At 46.4% G+C, this 16,997-nt stretch overlaps 1 protein-coding gene across 4 annotated transcripts in view; it reads left to right on the top strand.

The window, feature by feature from the left end:
* Positions 1-16,997, top strand: part of REEP1 (receptor accessory protein 1) — a 117,137-nt gene that overhangs the window by 49,604 nt on the left and 50,536 nt on the right. For 3 of the 4 annotated variants that reach the window (XM_021672632.2, XM_064377965.1, XM_021672631.2), the window contains exon 2: positions 5,248-5,320. In XM_021672632.2, coding sequence (XP_021528307.1) covers positions 5,248-5,320 — 73 coding nt within the window. Of the gene's footprint in view, positions 1-1,311; positions 1,400-5,247; positions 5,321-16,997 lie in introns of those variants that run through there. The other variant, XM_064377964.1, reaches the window with a different exon arrangement.

Below are 16,997 nucleotides of genomic sequence, written 5' to 3'. Positions count from 1 at the left end.
ATTAAGAACAAAAAGCACAAAATGTAATCAGTATAAATTTTAATGCTCAGATGAAACTGTGTGCCTTCATGAATTGAAGACTATGCAAATGTATCTTACTGGGTACTGTAATTTTTTTAAATTATGAAATAAAGCTGGGTGCAGTGGCGCACGCCTGTAATCCCAGCACTTTGAGAGGCTGAGGTGGTTGGATCACTTGAGGCCAGGAGTTCAAGACCAGCCTGGGCAACATGGAGAAACCCCTGGCTCTACTAAAAATACAAAAATTAGCTGGGTGTGGTGATGCACACCTGCAATTCCAGCTACTTGGGAGGCTGAGGTAGGAGAATTGCTTGAACCCGGGAAGCAGAGGTTGCAGCAAGCAGAGATCATGCCACTGTATTCCAGCCTGGGTGAAAGAACAAGACTTTGTCTCAAAAAAATAGTTATGAAATAAGATGTGCACAGTTTGATATACATTCGAAATTATAAAACAAGTGCTCAGGTTAAGAAACAGACCATTCCAGAATCCCTTGGGTGGCATACAGTTTCTTCAGTGTGATTTGTTTTTTAATGATATAAACAGCTGTATAAATAGGCTTGTTATTTCTCTTACATTTGAAAAGTTAATTTTAGGAAAAAAATGACTAGCATTGATTTTTAAATCTTCAGCACAATTTGGGATTGTGACATGTTGGTGCAACTCTAGGATCCCTGAGAAGACTGTGAAAAATACTGGTTTGTTTCATGGTTTGCAGAGGACTTGGACACAGTCAGCAACTGCAGTGCCACAGCTTGTAGCTGTGTCCTAGGCCAGCAATAGTTACCCTGCAGGCCCTGGGGAATGGTGAGCAGCTCTCCTCAGTGACATTACGGTTAATTCGTGTGAGTAATCTCTCTCTTCTGGAGAGAGCTCCAGGAAGTTGGTAAGCAACTTGAGAGCTGTGTTTTCCCTGACATTGGCCAACAGGCTAGGTATGTGATCTTTACCATTTGGGGCCATCCCCCTCATTGGAGCATTTACAGTTTTTCCTGGGCTACTGAACTTTTTTTTAAACTCTTGGGGTTCAATAAAATGGCCCTTGGTGTTCAAAAAAATGACCCTTGATGGCTGGGTGAAGGATCAGGAAACAACACACTAGTCTAGAAACTAGGTTTCTCAGCAGTGGCACAATTGACATTTTAGACTGGATGATTCTTTGTTGAGAGGGCCTGTCCTGTGCATGATAGGACGTTTAGCAGCGTCCCTGGCCTCTGCTCATTGGCTGCCAGTAGCACCCTCTCAGACAAACAGAGTGTCTCCAGACATTGCCCAGATTACCCTGGGAAACAGGATCACCCCAGTGGGGAACCACTTCGTCGGAGTATAGTATTCACGTGAGACTCATGCTCCCTTCTGGATGCCGCAGCTGTGGAGGAGGTGAGTGGAGAGGCAACCTGGATGAAGACCCCTAACTTGGAGCAAGAGGAAGAGTGAAAGGCAAGGATAGGGGAAACGCTGCAGGCAGATCCATGGAGCCTTTACACAGGGACAGGGCTTCGGGGTAACAGTTAATGACAGTGGGGAGAAGGGAGGGTGGGCGCAGAGCTGTGAGGTTCGAGCTCCCTGCAGAGATAATCCAGAGGAGTGTGTTAATGCAGAGCCTGGTCTCTCTAGAGGATGGCACTCCAGCCTTCCACTTTCCCTCTGCTTGAGCCCACCTCGAGCTTTGAAGGAGCTTTAGACCCTTCCATTTTACCACTTTTTTTCTAACTTTGTAGAAAGTTATGTGAGTCTAGCTAGTGGGCTGGAGAGAGATTGAAATTGCTTGTTTATTACTCAACAGACATTTCAAGCACCCACTTAAAGGGGGAGGTGCTGTGCCAGGCATGAGGGACCCTCCTGATTGCCCAGTACTATATGATCTGACTAAGGAGACAGACTCAGCCAGCACAGGCAGTCCCATTGTCAGGCTGCCTGGGTTCAGATCCTAGCTCTGCACCTGGCTGTTGTGTCTCCTTGGGTGAGTGAATAATGATGCTAAGCCTCAGTGTCCCATCCTGTAAAATGGGGTAGTAAGAATTCTGTTTTTTTCCCTATGCATGTGAGAGGATTCATTGAAAGAGTGAGTACAGCTTGTGGAACAGTGCCTGGCATTAGTAAACACTCAACAATATAATATATTATTTTAAATGTGTTATTTTTGCTACTACTACATAAGGCCTGTCACAGGCTTAAACAGTATCAAGATAATTGAGGGGGGAGTAACCAAAGACTTCACAGAAGAAGTGGCCTTTTTGAGATGGGTCTTAAAGGATTAGTGGGGCTTTAACAGGAAAAACAAAAGAGTTGTGAGATTGGGGAAGATCCTGTGCTAACATTCAGACAGAAGAAAGAGCAGCCAGGAAGTCACAGACTGCAAGCAAATGTGGCTTATCAGGGGACAGCTGCTGGCTGCTGGCTCTATGAACCTGAGGCTGAGGGAGGGGTGGGAACCAAGGCCGGTGGGGCTGGTGGAGAAGGGCCTTGTGGGAGCACTTGGTCTGGAGGGGCAGAAGTACCAAGCCCCTTTGACTTGGGCCTGCTTCCTTCGTTATTTCTTACCTCCAAAATAGGTTAAGAACTGGATATTTTCATCCCATTTCCCTTTCCCCGGGGCAGGGAGATGCTAAGTGTTATTGAGCTTTTAGAAACTGAAAAGAAAACTCATGTGTGGAGGGACCTTGTGCTGTCAGGCAGAGGATGCTGGAAATCTGCTCACTCCAGAAGAGTCCAGCCAACCTTGCACAGGCCTCCCTGTTGCGCCTTCCCTGCTCTGTGACCAGAGGGTGTCATGACCCACTGGGGTTCATGGGGATCCCATCAGTGGGCTGCTGGGTAGCGCTGTACTTTTCATCTGTCTCTCCTCTGCTGTTCACATGCTGCTCCAGGGCAGGGGCTGGAACCCATCCTGGCAGACATGGGTAATACCCAGGCCACCTGTGCCCGAGGAGCTGTATATTTATTTCCCCCGAGTCCATGGCGTTGTGCCCGAGGCTTTGCTGAATCAGCCTGGTGCTATCTGGCGTCCACCTCGCTGCCGAGACCTTGGTCCCAAGGTCACGAGCATTCCCTGGATGGTGGTGGCTTTATCTTCCCTGTTCTGATACTTCATGCAGTGAACACATACTTACTGAGCCCTTCCTGCTGTACAGGGCACAGGGGTGTGTGATGAATGAGGGATGCCATCCCTGGCTTTGTGAAAGACACAGTCTTGTGGGAGAGACGGACCCTGAGCTGACTGAGTGGACGCGGTGGACAAGAGAAAGGGGCTGGTACAGGAGCTAAAAAGGGAGAGGAGCCCAATCTTCAGGGGGTGACCAGGTCAGGAAAGGCCTCCCCGAGGAAGAGAGCCTCGTGGATACCTGAGAATGCCTGGGAGGGGGCAGGCAAGGAGGCAGTGTGGAAGAGTGGGGGGCCTTCCTCACCAAAGAGGGCAGTGACCAAATCCAGTGGGCTTCCCCAGCTGCCTCCCCTGTGACCTGGCTGCTGTCTTTGGCACTACCCTCTCTTAAATATTTCTCCCTCACCCCGAGTCCTACCTTTTCCCCTTCCTTCCACTACTCTCTTGTCTCCCCACTGGCTCATCCTGCTCCTCACACAGGTCATTTCAGCCTTCCTGGAGGGTGGGTGGCTCCGCAAGGCAGTGTACAGTGGTGACAAGAAGCCAGGTTTGGAGGAGGGCGGCCTGGCTGGGCTCCAGCCCCTGCCTTACCCCTTGCTGGTCACGAGGCCTTAAACAAGTAAATGACTGGCTGCTCCATGCACTGGAGTCCTGTCTGTAAAAGGGGTTCCTTGGGACAAGGCAGTCTAAGTGGGATAAAGCTGTAAAGCATTTCACACGAGGCCTATGTGAGCCAAGAGCTAACAGCCTTCTCCCTTTCAGTGGCAGAAACAGACTTGGTTCTGTTAACTTTGTTTTCCCTGGAAACCCGATGATTGTGGAATGTCAGGGTGTTCCCTGGCAACAGTGCTCATGGTAAAGCTGACCCCTGCTTGGTAAATTGCTTCTGGACTAGGAGTTCTCTGTACAGCCTCTCAATACCCAGTGAACCACAGCTTTGGGCTTCTTCAGTGTGGTGTCTTCTGTAACTAGGCTGGCTCCTTGCAGGGACCCTGAAATCTCCATCTGTGGGGTTGTCACAGGAGATGCCACCTCCTGTAGTGCCTGGGCCAGGCCTGCTCCTGCACCCAGTCAGCTTGACCCTGAGTTGGCACCTGGGGTGACCTCATCTGTCAGATGAAAAGATTAAACCTCCAGCTCAATTCATTCATTTACAAACATCTGTTGAGAACCTACGATGAGGTTCTGGGAACACAGTGTTGAGCAAAACAAATCCATTCTCTACCCTCGAGGCATGTACAGTTCTGTGGAAAGAGGGCTGTCAATCAAAGCATCACACAAACAACAGTAAAAGAACACCCTGATAATAGGTATATTGTGCTGTGAGTGTAATGGGGAGGTTTGAGCTAGTTAGAGAGGCCAGGGAAGAAGTCATACTGGAGCTGGGATGTGATGGATGAACAGGAATTAACCAGACAAAGAAGGAGGGAAGGAAGACTCCAGAAGGAGAGAACAGCACAGGCAAAGGCTTTCTGGATAGGAAATAGTGCATGGTGGAGAGAATGAGGGCAAGTAGAGAGAGCTCTGCTGTGCAGGTCCTGAGAGGCAGAACTGAGCATGAGATCATTTAATGACCCAACGCAGCCCTAGGCATAGATCAGTGAGAGCTGCTGCCCAAACACTGTCACGCTGCTGGTATTTTTGCTTCTTCATCTTAAGAGCAATGAGAAACAGGCTAATGCAAGATGGGGATGTATTGGTAGGAAGAGGGTTTGGCCCGATTGGATTTACAATATGAAATATTAAGAGTTTATTCTGGCTGCAGGATGGTGAGATCAAGTCCAAGGGGAGTGAAATTTGAAGGAAAAGGTTTTAATGGAGAAAGAAGCCTGAGGCGTTTGCAGGCTTAATAGAGCTTCAGAGGGGCTTCCATGACCCCAAACCACCCTTCCATGTTGCCAAACCATAGATTGAAGGAAGGTGGGTGTGGGCTTTAACAGAAGATAGAGGTGCCCAAGGACGCCCCAGCCATGAGCAGAACACCTTGAGGACATTCTCAAAAATAAATCAAGCCTCAAAGCACTTTCTTTAGCTTAGAGGACTGCTCTTGGCATTGAAGACAGACATTTTCCATTAAATAAGGTGAATGAAAAATCATATTTCTCTTTGTCTCTCTTCCCTCCAGGCTTATATTTGGCACCCTTTACCCTGCGTATTATTCCTACAAGGCTGTGAAATCAAAGGACATTAAGGAATATGTAAGTAGCACTGTGTATTCTGGAAGGAATTGGCTGGAATGAGGTGGAGTGTGAATGTTGGAGGAAGAGGATGCCCTCCTTGCCATAGCACTGGAAACAGGGAAAAGGAGTCTCTTCATCACATTTCTCATGAGGCATCTCAAGATTCCTCTTTCCTGTCTAGACCTTCCCCTGCCTAGACCTAGAGTGTTGAGGTGAAGAAAGCAGGGAGGTACAGCAAGAGGTGGTGACATCTGGAATTGGAGGTCTCTCAGCTCTGCCACAGGCAAGCCATAAGCCACAAGTGACTTCACCTCTCTCAGCCTTGATTATTTGTCTGGAAAACAGTCTGTAGACCATCAAGTACCATGACTGAGAGACAGTCCAGCATTGAGGGCAGGAGCACAGGTCCTAGAGTCCGGCAGAGCTGGGTTTGGTTCCTGGTTATGCAACTCTGTCCCCATTCCATTTCTTTCATTCCAACTCCACAGTTCAGGCTCTGTTGCTCTGTAAACTTTTGAGGGCAGGGGATTTTCATCATCTTATATTTCTTTTCTTTTCTTTTCTTTTCTTTTTTTTTTTTTTGAGATGGAGTCTCACTCTCTCACCCAGGCTGGAGAGCAGTGGTGCAATCTTGGCTCACTGCAACCTCCGCCTCCTGGGTTCAAGCGATTCTCCAGCCTCAGCCTCCTGAGTAGCTGGGCTTACAGTTATGTGCCACCACACCTGGCTAATTTTTGTGTTTTTAGTAGAGACAGGGTTTCGTCATGTTGCCCAGGCTGGTCTTGAACTCCTGACCTTAGGTGATCTGCCCATATCAGCCTCCCAAAGTGCTAGGATTACAAGTGTGAGCCACAGCACCCGGTCCCTATATGTTTTCTGTAGCACATTGCATAAGGCAAGCACATAGGAAGGGGATCTGGGAGGACATACTGGTTGTAGGGTAATATCAATTACTGTTGGATGATCTGGGTACCCCAGTCACCAGCCCTGGATGTGCCGGGCACCTTCAGGCAGGAGAACCATTAGACTACTGCTGACTGACAGAGACCTGCTGGGTAGGTGGTGAGGGAAGGGTGCTACCCTTCCCCACATAGGACACAAACTCAAAGTGCAAAAGGTGTGGATTTTGGGCATCAGAAGACTGAGGTCAGTCAAGACTGACATTTGAATCATGCAGTGCTGGGCAAGTAGCTTAAACTTCTGAGAGCCTCAGTGTCCCCATCGAAACAGTGGGGTGGGTAATAGCCATGCCTTTGCCTCTTTTACTCAGATGTCCCTTGGCAGGTTTGGCATAGGTAAAGAAACAATTCAAAGTGGGCTTAGAAAGTCAGTATTTTTTTTCCTCAGATTTCCCAAGAGGTCTTTATGATGGAACCAGACATCTCCAGATCAACTGAAACTAGAACTGACCCTGCTCCCCACAATCTCCCACTTTCCCAGAACGACTTGCCTGGGCTTGTATCTTGCTGTTCCTAAGCAGAGGGCTCCAGAGGGGGGCGATTTCTTCTCTGGAGACCAGGTCTGTGGTATGTGTGAGGGAATCTCAGAATACATCCTATAAATAGCTGTTAAATTGCAAGCACAGAGCCTTCTGATTCTCAATTGACTTGGCACAGGGCAAAGCATTAGGCAGCCTCTTCTAGCCCTCACTCTCCCAATTTTTCCCACTTGCAAGCTGTGCCAGGGAAGGAAGCCTTACCAGGGTAGCATAAGGTCTGATCCTTTACTTTGCAAGGGCAAAAACAACTCTGTCAGCTCTTCGGAGAGAGATCAAACCCTGGTAAATTGTTTTATTCTGACTAAACTCACAGAAGCCTGGTTTATGACTAGAATGGCAATTCATTAGAGTGAAACCATAATTGATGAGCAGAGCAGCCATTTGTGTTGGCTGCTGAGCACATGCTTTTCCCAGTAGGGAATGTGCAAGAGTTAAGATTAGAAGGGTTCTTGGCAAAAAAGGAATCTGAAGAAAGGAGCCAAGTATCAGGAGAGAACTGCCTCCTTTCTCTGCACTCACACTCCTATGTTTCCTTCCTGCAGTCCTTTTGACCAATGGACCCATTTTATTCAAGGGAGAAACCTGAGAATTTCCTTAACACACCCACACCCACACACCCACACCCACACCCCCCCTGTTGGTGACTATGTCCCTTCCTCCCTATCTCCTGAATAATCTTCCAGACCAGGTCTGTCTTCCCTCTCTGCTGCCACTCTCAGAAACAAGATTCTCATCTTTTTCCCTAGAAGGTTACAATAGCCTTCTGTATTAGTTTTTTATTGTCAGCGTTACAAATTACTGTGAACTTAGTGGCTTAAAACAACACCTGTATATTATTTTATAATTCTGAAGGTCAGAAGTCTAACAAGTCCCACTAGGTTAAAATCAAGCAGGACTGTGCTCCGTTTGGTGGCCCTGGTGGAGAGACTGTGTCCTTGCCTTTTCCAGTATTCCTGCATTCTTAGGCTTGTGCCCCCTCCTCCTCCTTCTTCAGAGCCAGCAATGTTGCATCTCTCTGGCTGTTCTTCCTTAATCACATCTCCCTCGGACTCACTGGGAAAAGTTCTCTACTTTGAGGATTCACATGATTACTTGAGGCCCACCTGGGCCATCCAGGATAATCTTTCCATCTGAAGGTCCTTAACTTAATAATTCTACAACGTCCCATTTGCCATATGGGGATTAGGACATGGACATCTTTGGGGAGCCATTGTTGTGCCTGTTGCACTTCCTAACAGGTTCTCCTGCCTCCTGTCCCTCCTTTCCCACTCTGTTGTTCACATGACATCCAGCGCCACTTAAAAATGGAAGTCTATTTATTTCACTCCCCCAGGTCATTTAATGGCTGCTTATCACCTGCAAGATCGAGTGCAACCTTTATTACACAGCATTTAACACCCTTCTTGATCTTGCTCCTTCCTACTTCCCAGCCTCTTCTCTACACATCTTTAGTGCTCTAGATCTCAACACCCAAGGTGTGGTCAGTGACCAGCATTATCCACATCACCTGGGAGCTTGCTTGAACTGAAGACTCTTGGGCTTTCTGTGGAAGGCACAGAAATGGTTATCATGAAGGAAGTTTTGACTCGCGTTCCCCTGCAAGTAGGAGGCATGGTATGTCATGTAGGGCCACACAGGGGAACCACCAGGGCTGGTCAGGAAGCAGAGGGAGATCTCCTAAATAAAAATGGGCATTTTTCACAGGATCTCTAATTTAGAAACATTGCTTAGGACATTTATAGCTGCTTATGTCTTTCCAACCAAACTTATTATACCTGGATTCAAGGTTTTGGGATGAAAACTTACACAGAAAGGAATTTATGGGAATTTGTAGAATTAACTAGATAGCAAGAGAAAGATACCCAGGAACTGGGGCGGATCCAAGGATGCTGGGTGGTGCTGACGGCCCAGCTTATGCCGTAGGAAAGGGTCTGATTTAGAAGCCTCTGCTGAAGTCACATCTTGGATACTGACTGCCTGTGCTTTCGAAGCATCCCCTGACGGTGCAGAGTCCTGGATAGGGGCCTGAATAACAGGACTTGCCTCCCACAAAGATGCTCATGTTGGGAGATGTCCCCTGGTTTAGAACGCTTTGGATGCTGAGTAGTCAGGAAAAAAAAATAAACAATACAGCTACCTCCTAGGCTGCCCCAAAACTACATCCAAGTCCACACCCACTCCTTTACCCATATTCTGGCTTTAAAAACAAGCTTCCAACAAGAATTCTGTGCAACTCACTCACTTGTCAAATCCAGATTCTATCAGTTGCTGAGTCTGGCTCCAGGCCCAGAATCTCTGGGCAAAGTCCTCTCCTCCTCTGGTTCTGACAGGACCCAACCTTAATATTCAGCATTCCAAACACTGAATCATTCTTACTGTTTTTTATTATACTTTAAGTTCTGGGGTACATGTGCAGAACATGCAGGTTTGTTACATAGGTGTACACATGCGATGGTGGTTTGCTGCATCTACCACAGGACACCCATTCTGAACTCTTTCGCAGGTTTTCCTGATGCTTTCCTCTTCCACCATCCAATTCATGCTCCCATTGCCCTCAGTTAGAGCCTTAGTGGGATTGGTTCCTTATCCTGTAATGGGACCCAAACCTTCATTCCTGAGGAATCTGAGGTCTTGGCAGTTTTGCCTCTGTAGGGCCTTAGTAATGACACATTGACTTTTACTCCTGAACAAGACAGTACTAGGAGGTTCCCCCGAGGCTGTTTGACTTCCATCCTCTCTTCTTCTGCCTCATTGTATAGCAGCAGTCCTAGTTCCCCTCGATAATTAGGATCAGTTACTCTCTCAAAGCCCATGAGCCCCTTTATCATTTATTTCTTACTGGCATGAGTATTGTGAAGCCACCAGGAGACAGTGTAAGTCTCTGCTTCCACTTCATTGAAACCATTTTGTATCCCCTGGTGGAAGCATCCATCCTTCAAGTACTAAACTCATTAAGAAGCAGAGATCAGAGGTTTGAGGACGAGAAGCAAAAATGTTGTGAGTGGGTTAGACTAGTGATTCTCAAACTTTGACATGCATGTGAATGAACAGGGGATCTCCTTAAAATGCAGATTATAGACCAGTAGGTGTGGGATGGGGTCTGAGATTCTGCATTTCTAACGAGCTCCCAGATGATGCCAACAGTGCTGGTCCACAGATCTCACTTTGATTGCAAAGAGCTGGTATTAGGCTTAATCACAGATTAAGGAACCCTCATTTCCTTGGGAATTTGAACCTTTAGATTCCGGCTAAAAAGCAGGGCCATATGTTGGTCACTGGTTCAGAAGAGAAACTACACCCTCCAGGACTGCACACCAATCTTATAAAATACTGACTCCCATCTGGTTTGCTTTCTGAACCCTCTAATGCCACATAGTACTGTATAAGGCCAGCCACCACAGAGCGTTGGGTGCATAATAAGATCAGTGACTCCCCAAAGCATCAGCCTATTGCTTTATTTCTTTTTTTTTTTTTTTTTGAGACGGAGTTTCGCTCTTGTTACCCAGGCTGGAGTGCAATGGCGCGATCTCGGCTCACCGCAACCTCCGCCTCCTGGGTTCAGGCAATTCTCCTGCCTCAGCCTCCTGAGTAGCTGGGATTACAGGCACGCGCCACCGTGCCCAGCTAATTTTTTTTTTTGTATTAGTAGAGACGGGGTTTCACCATGTTGACCAGGATGGTCTCGATCTCTTGACCTCGTGATCCACCCGCCTCGGCCTCCCAAAGTGCTGGGATTACAGGCTTGAGCCACCGCGCCCGGCCTATTGCTTTATTTCTTTTGCTACAAAGGAGGGTTCTTGATGAGAAGCAGTATTGTGTGAGATGCATCAAAAAGAAAAGGGTATCCCCAGAGTCCACAGCTTGCTGTGTGGCTGCCAGAAGCAGAGCAGTAGGAAAAGCAAGTCCACATGCAGAAAAAATGAATATTCCAGAAAAGACCCTATGCCATTCACTCCATGAGGGAAGGGGCCTGGTGGGATGAACCTGCTTCCAGAAGGCTGGCTGGTGCCTTGAGATAATGGTGTCATCCTGGAGATGCTTGGTCATTGCTGCTGGCAACATGGTTTCTGAGCAGTGATTTTGGCCAGGTCAGCCTTGGTGAGAGAGATTCCGCATTGCTGAGCCCATGTGCTACCTCTGTCACTTCCATTTGGTAGCTTGGTACAAGAGCCCATTGAACATGCACTGTCAAGCCTGAGGAAAGAGGCTGGTCAACATCCACAGCCTGGCCGTCTCGTGCACTCAGTCACTAGGAGCCTCCTCTGCTGTGGGACCTGTTAGTGAGCATAAGCATTGGGCCACAAATATATTCATTCTCTGGGCCCATTCACCTCATTCCCAGACCACCTCAATAGCATTCTCTCAGCCTCACTTCCAAGAACCTCATCCTCTAGACAGAGCCTTGGCTGGTGTTTGAAAATGTACCCGGGATTTGTTTTACTCAGGGTGGAAATTACTGCCATGAAGGAAGAAGTCTAGAAGTAGGAGGGCCACATGCTGTGTAGGGTCACGTGGGGAAGCGCCAGGCCAGTCAGGAGGCTGACAGAGAGTGGGAAGCGTGGGCAGTGGCCTTCGTTGTGGTTTCTGTGAAAAAGGTAAGGCAAGACAGGGTAAGCAGATTTCAGATTGGCTAGGTGGAATCATTTTAGCAGGCTCCAAGGTGTGGGCGCTGCCTTTGGTTGTCTGATACCTGGCTCTGGGGTGGTTATGGTTGGGGAATATCGCTCAACCTGTGGGAACTCCATAAAGGAAGTAATTTAGACTATAGGCTCTGGATTGGTTAGTTTGCATATTAAAGGTGTTCTGGGAAAAGGCTAGCCCTGGAAGGGCAGTCTCTCTGTAATCAGTGAGGCCCAAGATGCCAGCGCATCAGGAATACAGAAAATAAGTAAAATGGAGTTCATATACCCGGTGACAGTACATGAAGATTAACTCGGCATTTCTCCCTCCAGGCTAAGTGCCCTGCTCAAAGTCCTGCCCGCAGGGGAGTTTCACTTCCCCACTCTCCCAGGGTCATCTCTGACTATATAGCCATCCACAGTAAGCTTGATCTAGCAGATGGTGCAGAGTCATTTGTAAAGCAGGCTTGAATTTTTTCTTTCTCATTTGGCACAGGGAATTCCCTGTGAGGCTGAAGTGCAGGGGCCAGATGAAAGAAGAGCGTGAAAGGCTCAAGAAATTGAGTGTGCCTGGTTAGAGGAGAGTCCAAAGGTGAGGTGAGGCTAAAGAGGTAGCTAAACCTGCTCCTCTGCAGCCCATAGGGAGGCCTTTGGCAGGCTGCCAGAAGCTCTGGCAGTGGGGCAGAATGAACCACGGAATTTTAGCCAGCTGCTGTGGCTCATGGAAAGTCTCCAGGCTGCTTCCCACCCTGAACACTGAAGCTTCTTGCTGTGGCTGAGGGTCACAGCATCTTTCCCATCTCTTCACTCCTAGCTCCTGCTCCTGACCAGTTTAGAGAGACTCCCCAGTCATGCTATCAGTGTTCCATTTGTCCAGGAGAGTTACTCCTGGACATTGCCTCTCAAATTGGCCATAGTTCCCACTCTCTATTCTGACTGAAGGCCCACCCAGGCTCCTTATCCCTGTCTTGCAGGGAGGTTTGGATAGAACCTTTCAAACCTGGAAAATTATATTTCAAGTCTTGGGGAAAATGACTGTCATTTGATTTCCACAAGGAATGATGGGGAAAACCATTTCCTAGTAATTTTAGATGGGTATGGTTTCCATCCCTGAGTCACCAGTGTTCCATTGACCTTGTTAGCCTCAATGAATCATTCTTAGATCCTTCTTTCTGCATGAAAGTATTTTAAAGTAAAGGAGTGCATCATGGGAACTTCTTCAGGAGAATGCATTAAGCCCCCTTTCTGCCATGGCTGCAACATCTCATGGTGCAACATCTCTGTCCATAGCCTCAACCTCCCTCCTGAGCTTTGGTCTTGCCTTTCTAGGAATCTGTTGGGCATTCTTCTTGGCTGCCCTGAGCCACATAAAGCTCAATCTCTTCTGCCTAAATTGGCTTTTTCTTTACTTTCTTGTTGGTGCAAGTGGCCCGATAATTATCAGTCACTCATACCTTGACTTCAACAGGTGCCTCTCTTCCCGTGTTTATGCAGTCATCTACTCAGTAGGCACTCATAGGGAGATCTGTTGCCTCACAATCTATCTAATTCTGTCTTTTCTTCTCAAAAAGCCATCTAGACAGTATTTCTCAAAGTATATTCCTTCTTAACCTTTTTGAAACCATTATTTTTGTCCCATTCACAATGCCAGCATTCTAAGCCATTTGAAGCATATTCATTCAGTACCTATTTGTCAGGAACTGTTTTAAGGACTAGAGATATAATGATGTGTAAGAAGAACTGATCTCTACCCTCAGGGAGCTTACAATGTAGCAGGAAAAGCAGAGAATACACAGGTACTTTCAAAGCAATATAGTGTTATGACAGGGAATGTGTGTGGTACTGTAGAGAAAGACAAGGAGGGCCAGATGTGGTGGCTCACACCTGTAATACCAGCACTTTGAGAGGCCGAGGCGGGAGGATCACTTGAGGTTGGGAGATCGAGACCAGCCGGACCAACATGGAGCAACCCCGTCACTATTAAAAATATGAAATTAGCCAGGTGTAATGGTACAGGCCTATAATCCCAGCTACTCAGGAAGCTGAGGCAGGAGAATCACTTGAACCCAGGAGGCGGAGGTTGCAGTGAGCCAAGATCACGCCATTGCACTGTAGCCTGGCAACAAGAGAGATACTCTGTCTCAAAAAAAAAAGAGAGAGAGAAAGACAAGGAGAAGGTACTTACCCAAACTCTGGGTAAGTCCTAGAGGAAGTCACATTTTTGCTGAGATCTAAGGGCTGAAATCAGAGGCAAAAAAGATGCTCTGCTGAGAACTGAGAGGCTCTCTATGGTTGGAGTGGGAAATGTGAGAGCGTAGGGGTGTGGATGAGCTTTTGATGAAAATCAGTAAGGGCAAATCACGGGTATGGTGGATCACACCTGTAATCCCAGCACTTTGGGAGACTGAGGCAGATGGATCTCTTGAGTTTAAGAGTTAAAGACCAGCCTGGGCAATCTGGTGAGAACCTGTCTCTACAAAAAATACAAAAAAACTAGCCAGCCATGGTGGCATACACCTATAGTCCCAGCTCCTCCAGAGGCTGAAGTGAGAGAATCACCTGAGCCCAGCAGGTCGAGACTGCAGTGAGCTGTGTTCGCACCACCACACTTCAGCCTGTATAACACAGCGAGACCCTGTCCCCCCTCAAAAAAAAAAAAAAAAAAAACATAGGGCCAGTTCATTCTAGGCCTCACAAGCCAACTTTAGGAATACGGGCTTTATCTTAACAACAGTAGGGAACTATTGAAGGCTTTAATCTAGGAAAGAGAATCACCTACTTTGGGTTTAAGAATTTTTTTTTTTTTTTGAGACAGAATCTTGCTCTGTTGCCAAGGCTGGAGTGCAGTGGTATAATCATAGCTCACTGCAGCCTTGACCTTCCCAAGCTCAGGTGATCCTCCTGCCTCAGCCACCCCAGTAGCTGTGACTACAGGTGTGAATCACCATGCCCAGCTAATTTTTGTGTTTTTTATAGAGACAAGGTTTCACCACATTGCCCAGCCTGGTCTTGAACTCCTGGGCTCAAGTGTTCCACCTGCCTCAGCCTCCCAAAGTGTGGGGATTACTGGCATGAGCCACCATGCCTGGCCTTAAGAAAATCATTTTGGCTGAAATTTGGAGGATGGATTGTGAAGGGGACAGAGGTATAAAGACCAGTATAAAGCTGTAACTGTATTCTAAACAGGAAATGGTGGTGGTCTGAAGTAAGGAAATGGCAGATGAGAATGGAGAAAATAAGGTAGGTTCAAGAAAAAAGCAAGAGGGTAGAAGTGACAGAACTTAGGGATTGGTTAGCTGTATTAGGTGAGGAATGTACAGTTTTCCCCAGGGACAGTGTCTAGTTTAGAGTTAGAAGGAAGATGTTTAGAACAGAGCCCTAGGGAGGAATTGAAGAGACTGAGAAAAAGTGGCAAGAAAAGCAAGTGGGAAACCAGGCCAATTGTAGTTTTGGGAGAACTTCTAGGTATGTAATTGTTTCACTGCTAGCTGAAAAGTCACACAAGTCAGGTAAAAACTGAAAAGAAGTTTCTTACACTTCCTTGAAGTATGTCACAAAGTGGAGGCCCCAGTGAGGCTGAGGTGGGAGAATCACTTGAATCCAAGAGGTGGAGGTTGCAATGAGCCGAGATTGCGCCATTGCACTCCAGCCTGGGTGACAGAGCAAGACTCTGTTTCAAAAAAAAAAAAAAGACTAATATGTGTGTGTTTTATAGTTTTAACTCTTACATTTAGGTCTCTGATCCATTTGAGGTTAATTTTTGTATATGGTGTGAAGTTGTCCAACTTTATTCTTTTACATGTGGATATCTAGTTATCTCAAAACATATTGATACCTTTTAAAGCCCTTGTCTGCTAATTCTAATATCGAAGTCATCTGTGGATCTGTTTCTATTGACCAGTTTTTCTCATAACCATGGATTATATTTTCCTATTCCCTCACATGTATACAGAACCTTGTGTATGATTCACTGTGGAAACCCCAGGTATTTTATACATTTTTCTTATATACTTTTTATGTTTATAGCTTTAGGGGGATAAGTGCAGGTTTGTTACACGGATATATTGCATAGTGGTGAAGTCCGGGCTTTTAGTGTAACCATCACCCAAGTAGCATAAATTGTATCCATTAGGTAGTTTCTCATTAGGTAGTTTCACCCTCCCACCTTTTCAAGTCTCCAAAGTCTATTATTCCACTCTCTATGTCCATATGTACACATTATTTAGCTCCTATTTATAAGTGAGACCATGCAGTATTTTACTTTCTGTTTCTGAGTTATTCTACTTATAATAATGGACTCCAGTTCTGTCTATATTGCTGCAAAGACATTATTTTATTCTTTTTATGGTTGAGTAGTATTCCTCACATATATATATATATATATTAATTATACACACACACACACACACACACACACATATATATATACACACACCTCATTTTCTTTACTCCGTCATCCATTGATAGACCCTTAGGTTGTAGATTTTTATTTCCTTCTTGTAAAGAGTGTTGAGTGTTGTTTGAGCAGGCAGTTAAATTCAGGCTGATCACCTTGACCCTGTGGCAGCTAGGTAAGTTTTGCTTAGGCAGGTATATTTCAATTTTGCTCTTAGTCATAGAGCTAATCTCTTAGTGTTAGGATGTAATTTTTACTGCTAAGATGTGGTCTTCCAGATGTTTCACTGGAAATTCCAAAATGCTTACCAAACCCCTCTACCTTTGCATGACTTGAACTCCAAACTTTATTTCCCCAACAGTAGACAGAAGCTGAATCTCTGCTCAGCTCTGAGCTTTTCAGCTTTCCAGTTGTTATCTACATTTATATCTATATGTATGTATTTTTTTTTTGAGATGGAGTCTTGCTTTGTCATCAGGCTAGAGTGCAGTGGCGTGATCTGAGCTCACTGCAACCTCTGTCTCCCAGGTTCAAGCGATTCTCCAGCCTCAGCCTCCTGAGTAGCTGAGACTACAGGCATGTGCCACTATGCTGAGCTAATTTTTGTATTTTTAGTTGAGACGAGGTTTCACCATTTTGGCCAGGATGGTCTTGATCTCTTGACCTCATGATCCACCCGCCTCAGCCTCCCAAGGTGCTGGGATTACAGGCGTGAGCCTCCATGCCCAGCCATGTATGTATTATACAGACTTCTTTGTTTGGAGTCTTACCTGCTTCTGTGCCTATCAGGAGCCCACCAAGTTTTTGAAGAGAATTTATATGTAGATTTTTGAGGCTGCCCCTTTATGGCTTCCCTATTTCTGAGATTTTTTCCTCTCCACTTCCGGGGCATCTCTGGCAGTCTCAAACTCCACTCTCCATTTTTTTGGACAAATAAGACTGTGGATTTGTGCTCAAGTTCTCTCTGCCCCTGTGATGTGCAGAGTGGGGATTGTCCTCAGCCACACTGACCTATACTAACCCAGTGTGGTTCCTATACACCAAGGCTTGAATCCCTTCCAGTCTCAGTCTGCTTTTTATATTGCTCTCCAGTGCCTTCAAACAGTTGTTTTGAAATATTTTGTTTGGTGTTTATTGTCATTATTAGTAGGAGTCTTAGTTCAATACAAGCTACCCCAATTT

The sequence above is a fragment of the Aotus nancymaae genome, unplaced genomic scaffold (assembly GCF_030222135.1).
Source record: "Aotus nancymaae isolate 86718 unplaced genomic scaffold, 86718_ANA_hifiasm-v0.15.2.pri h1tg000017l, whole genome shotgun sequence".
In the NCBI taxonomy this organism is placed as follows: domain Eukaryota; kingdom Metazoa; phylum Chordata; class Mammalia; order Primates; family Aotidae; genus Aotus; species Aotus nancymaae.
This window is presented reverse-complemented; position numbering and strand designations above follow the sequence as displayed.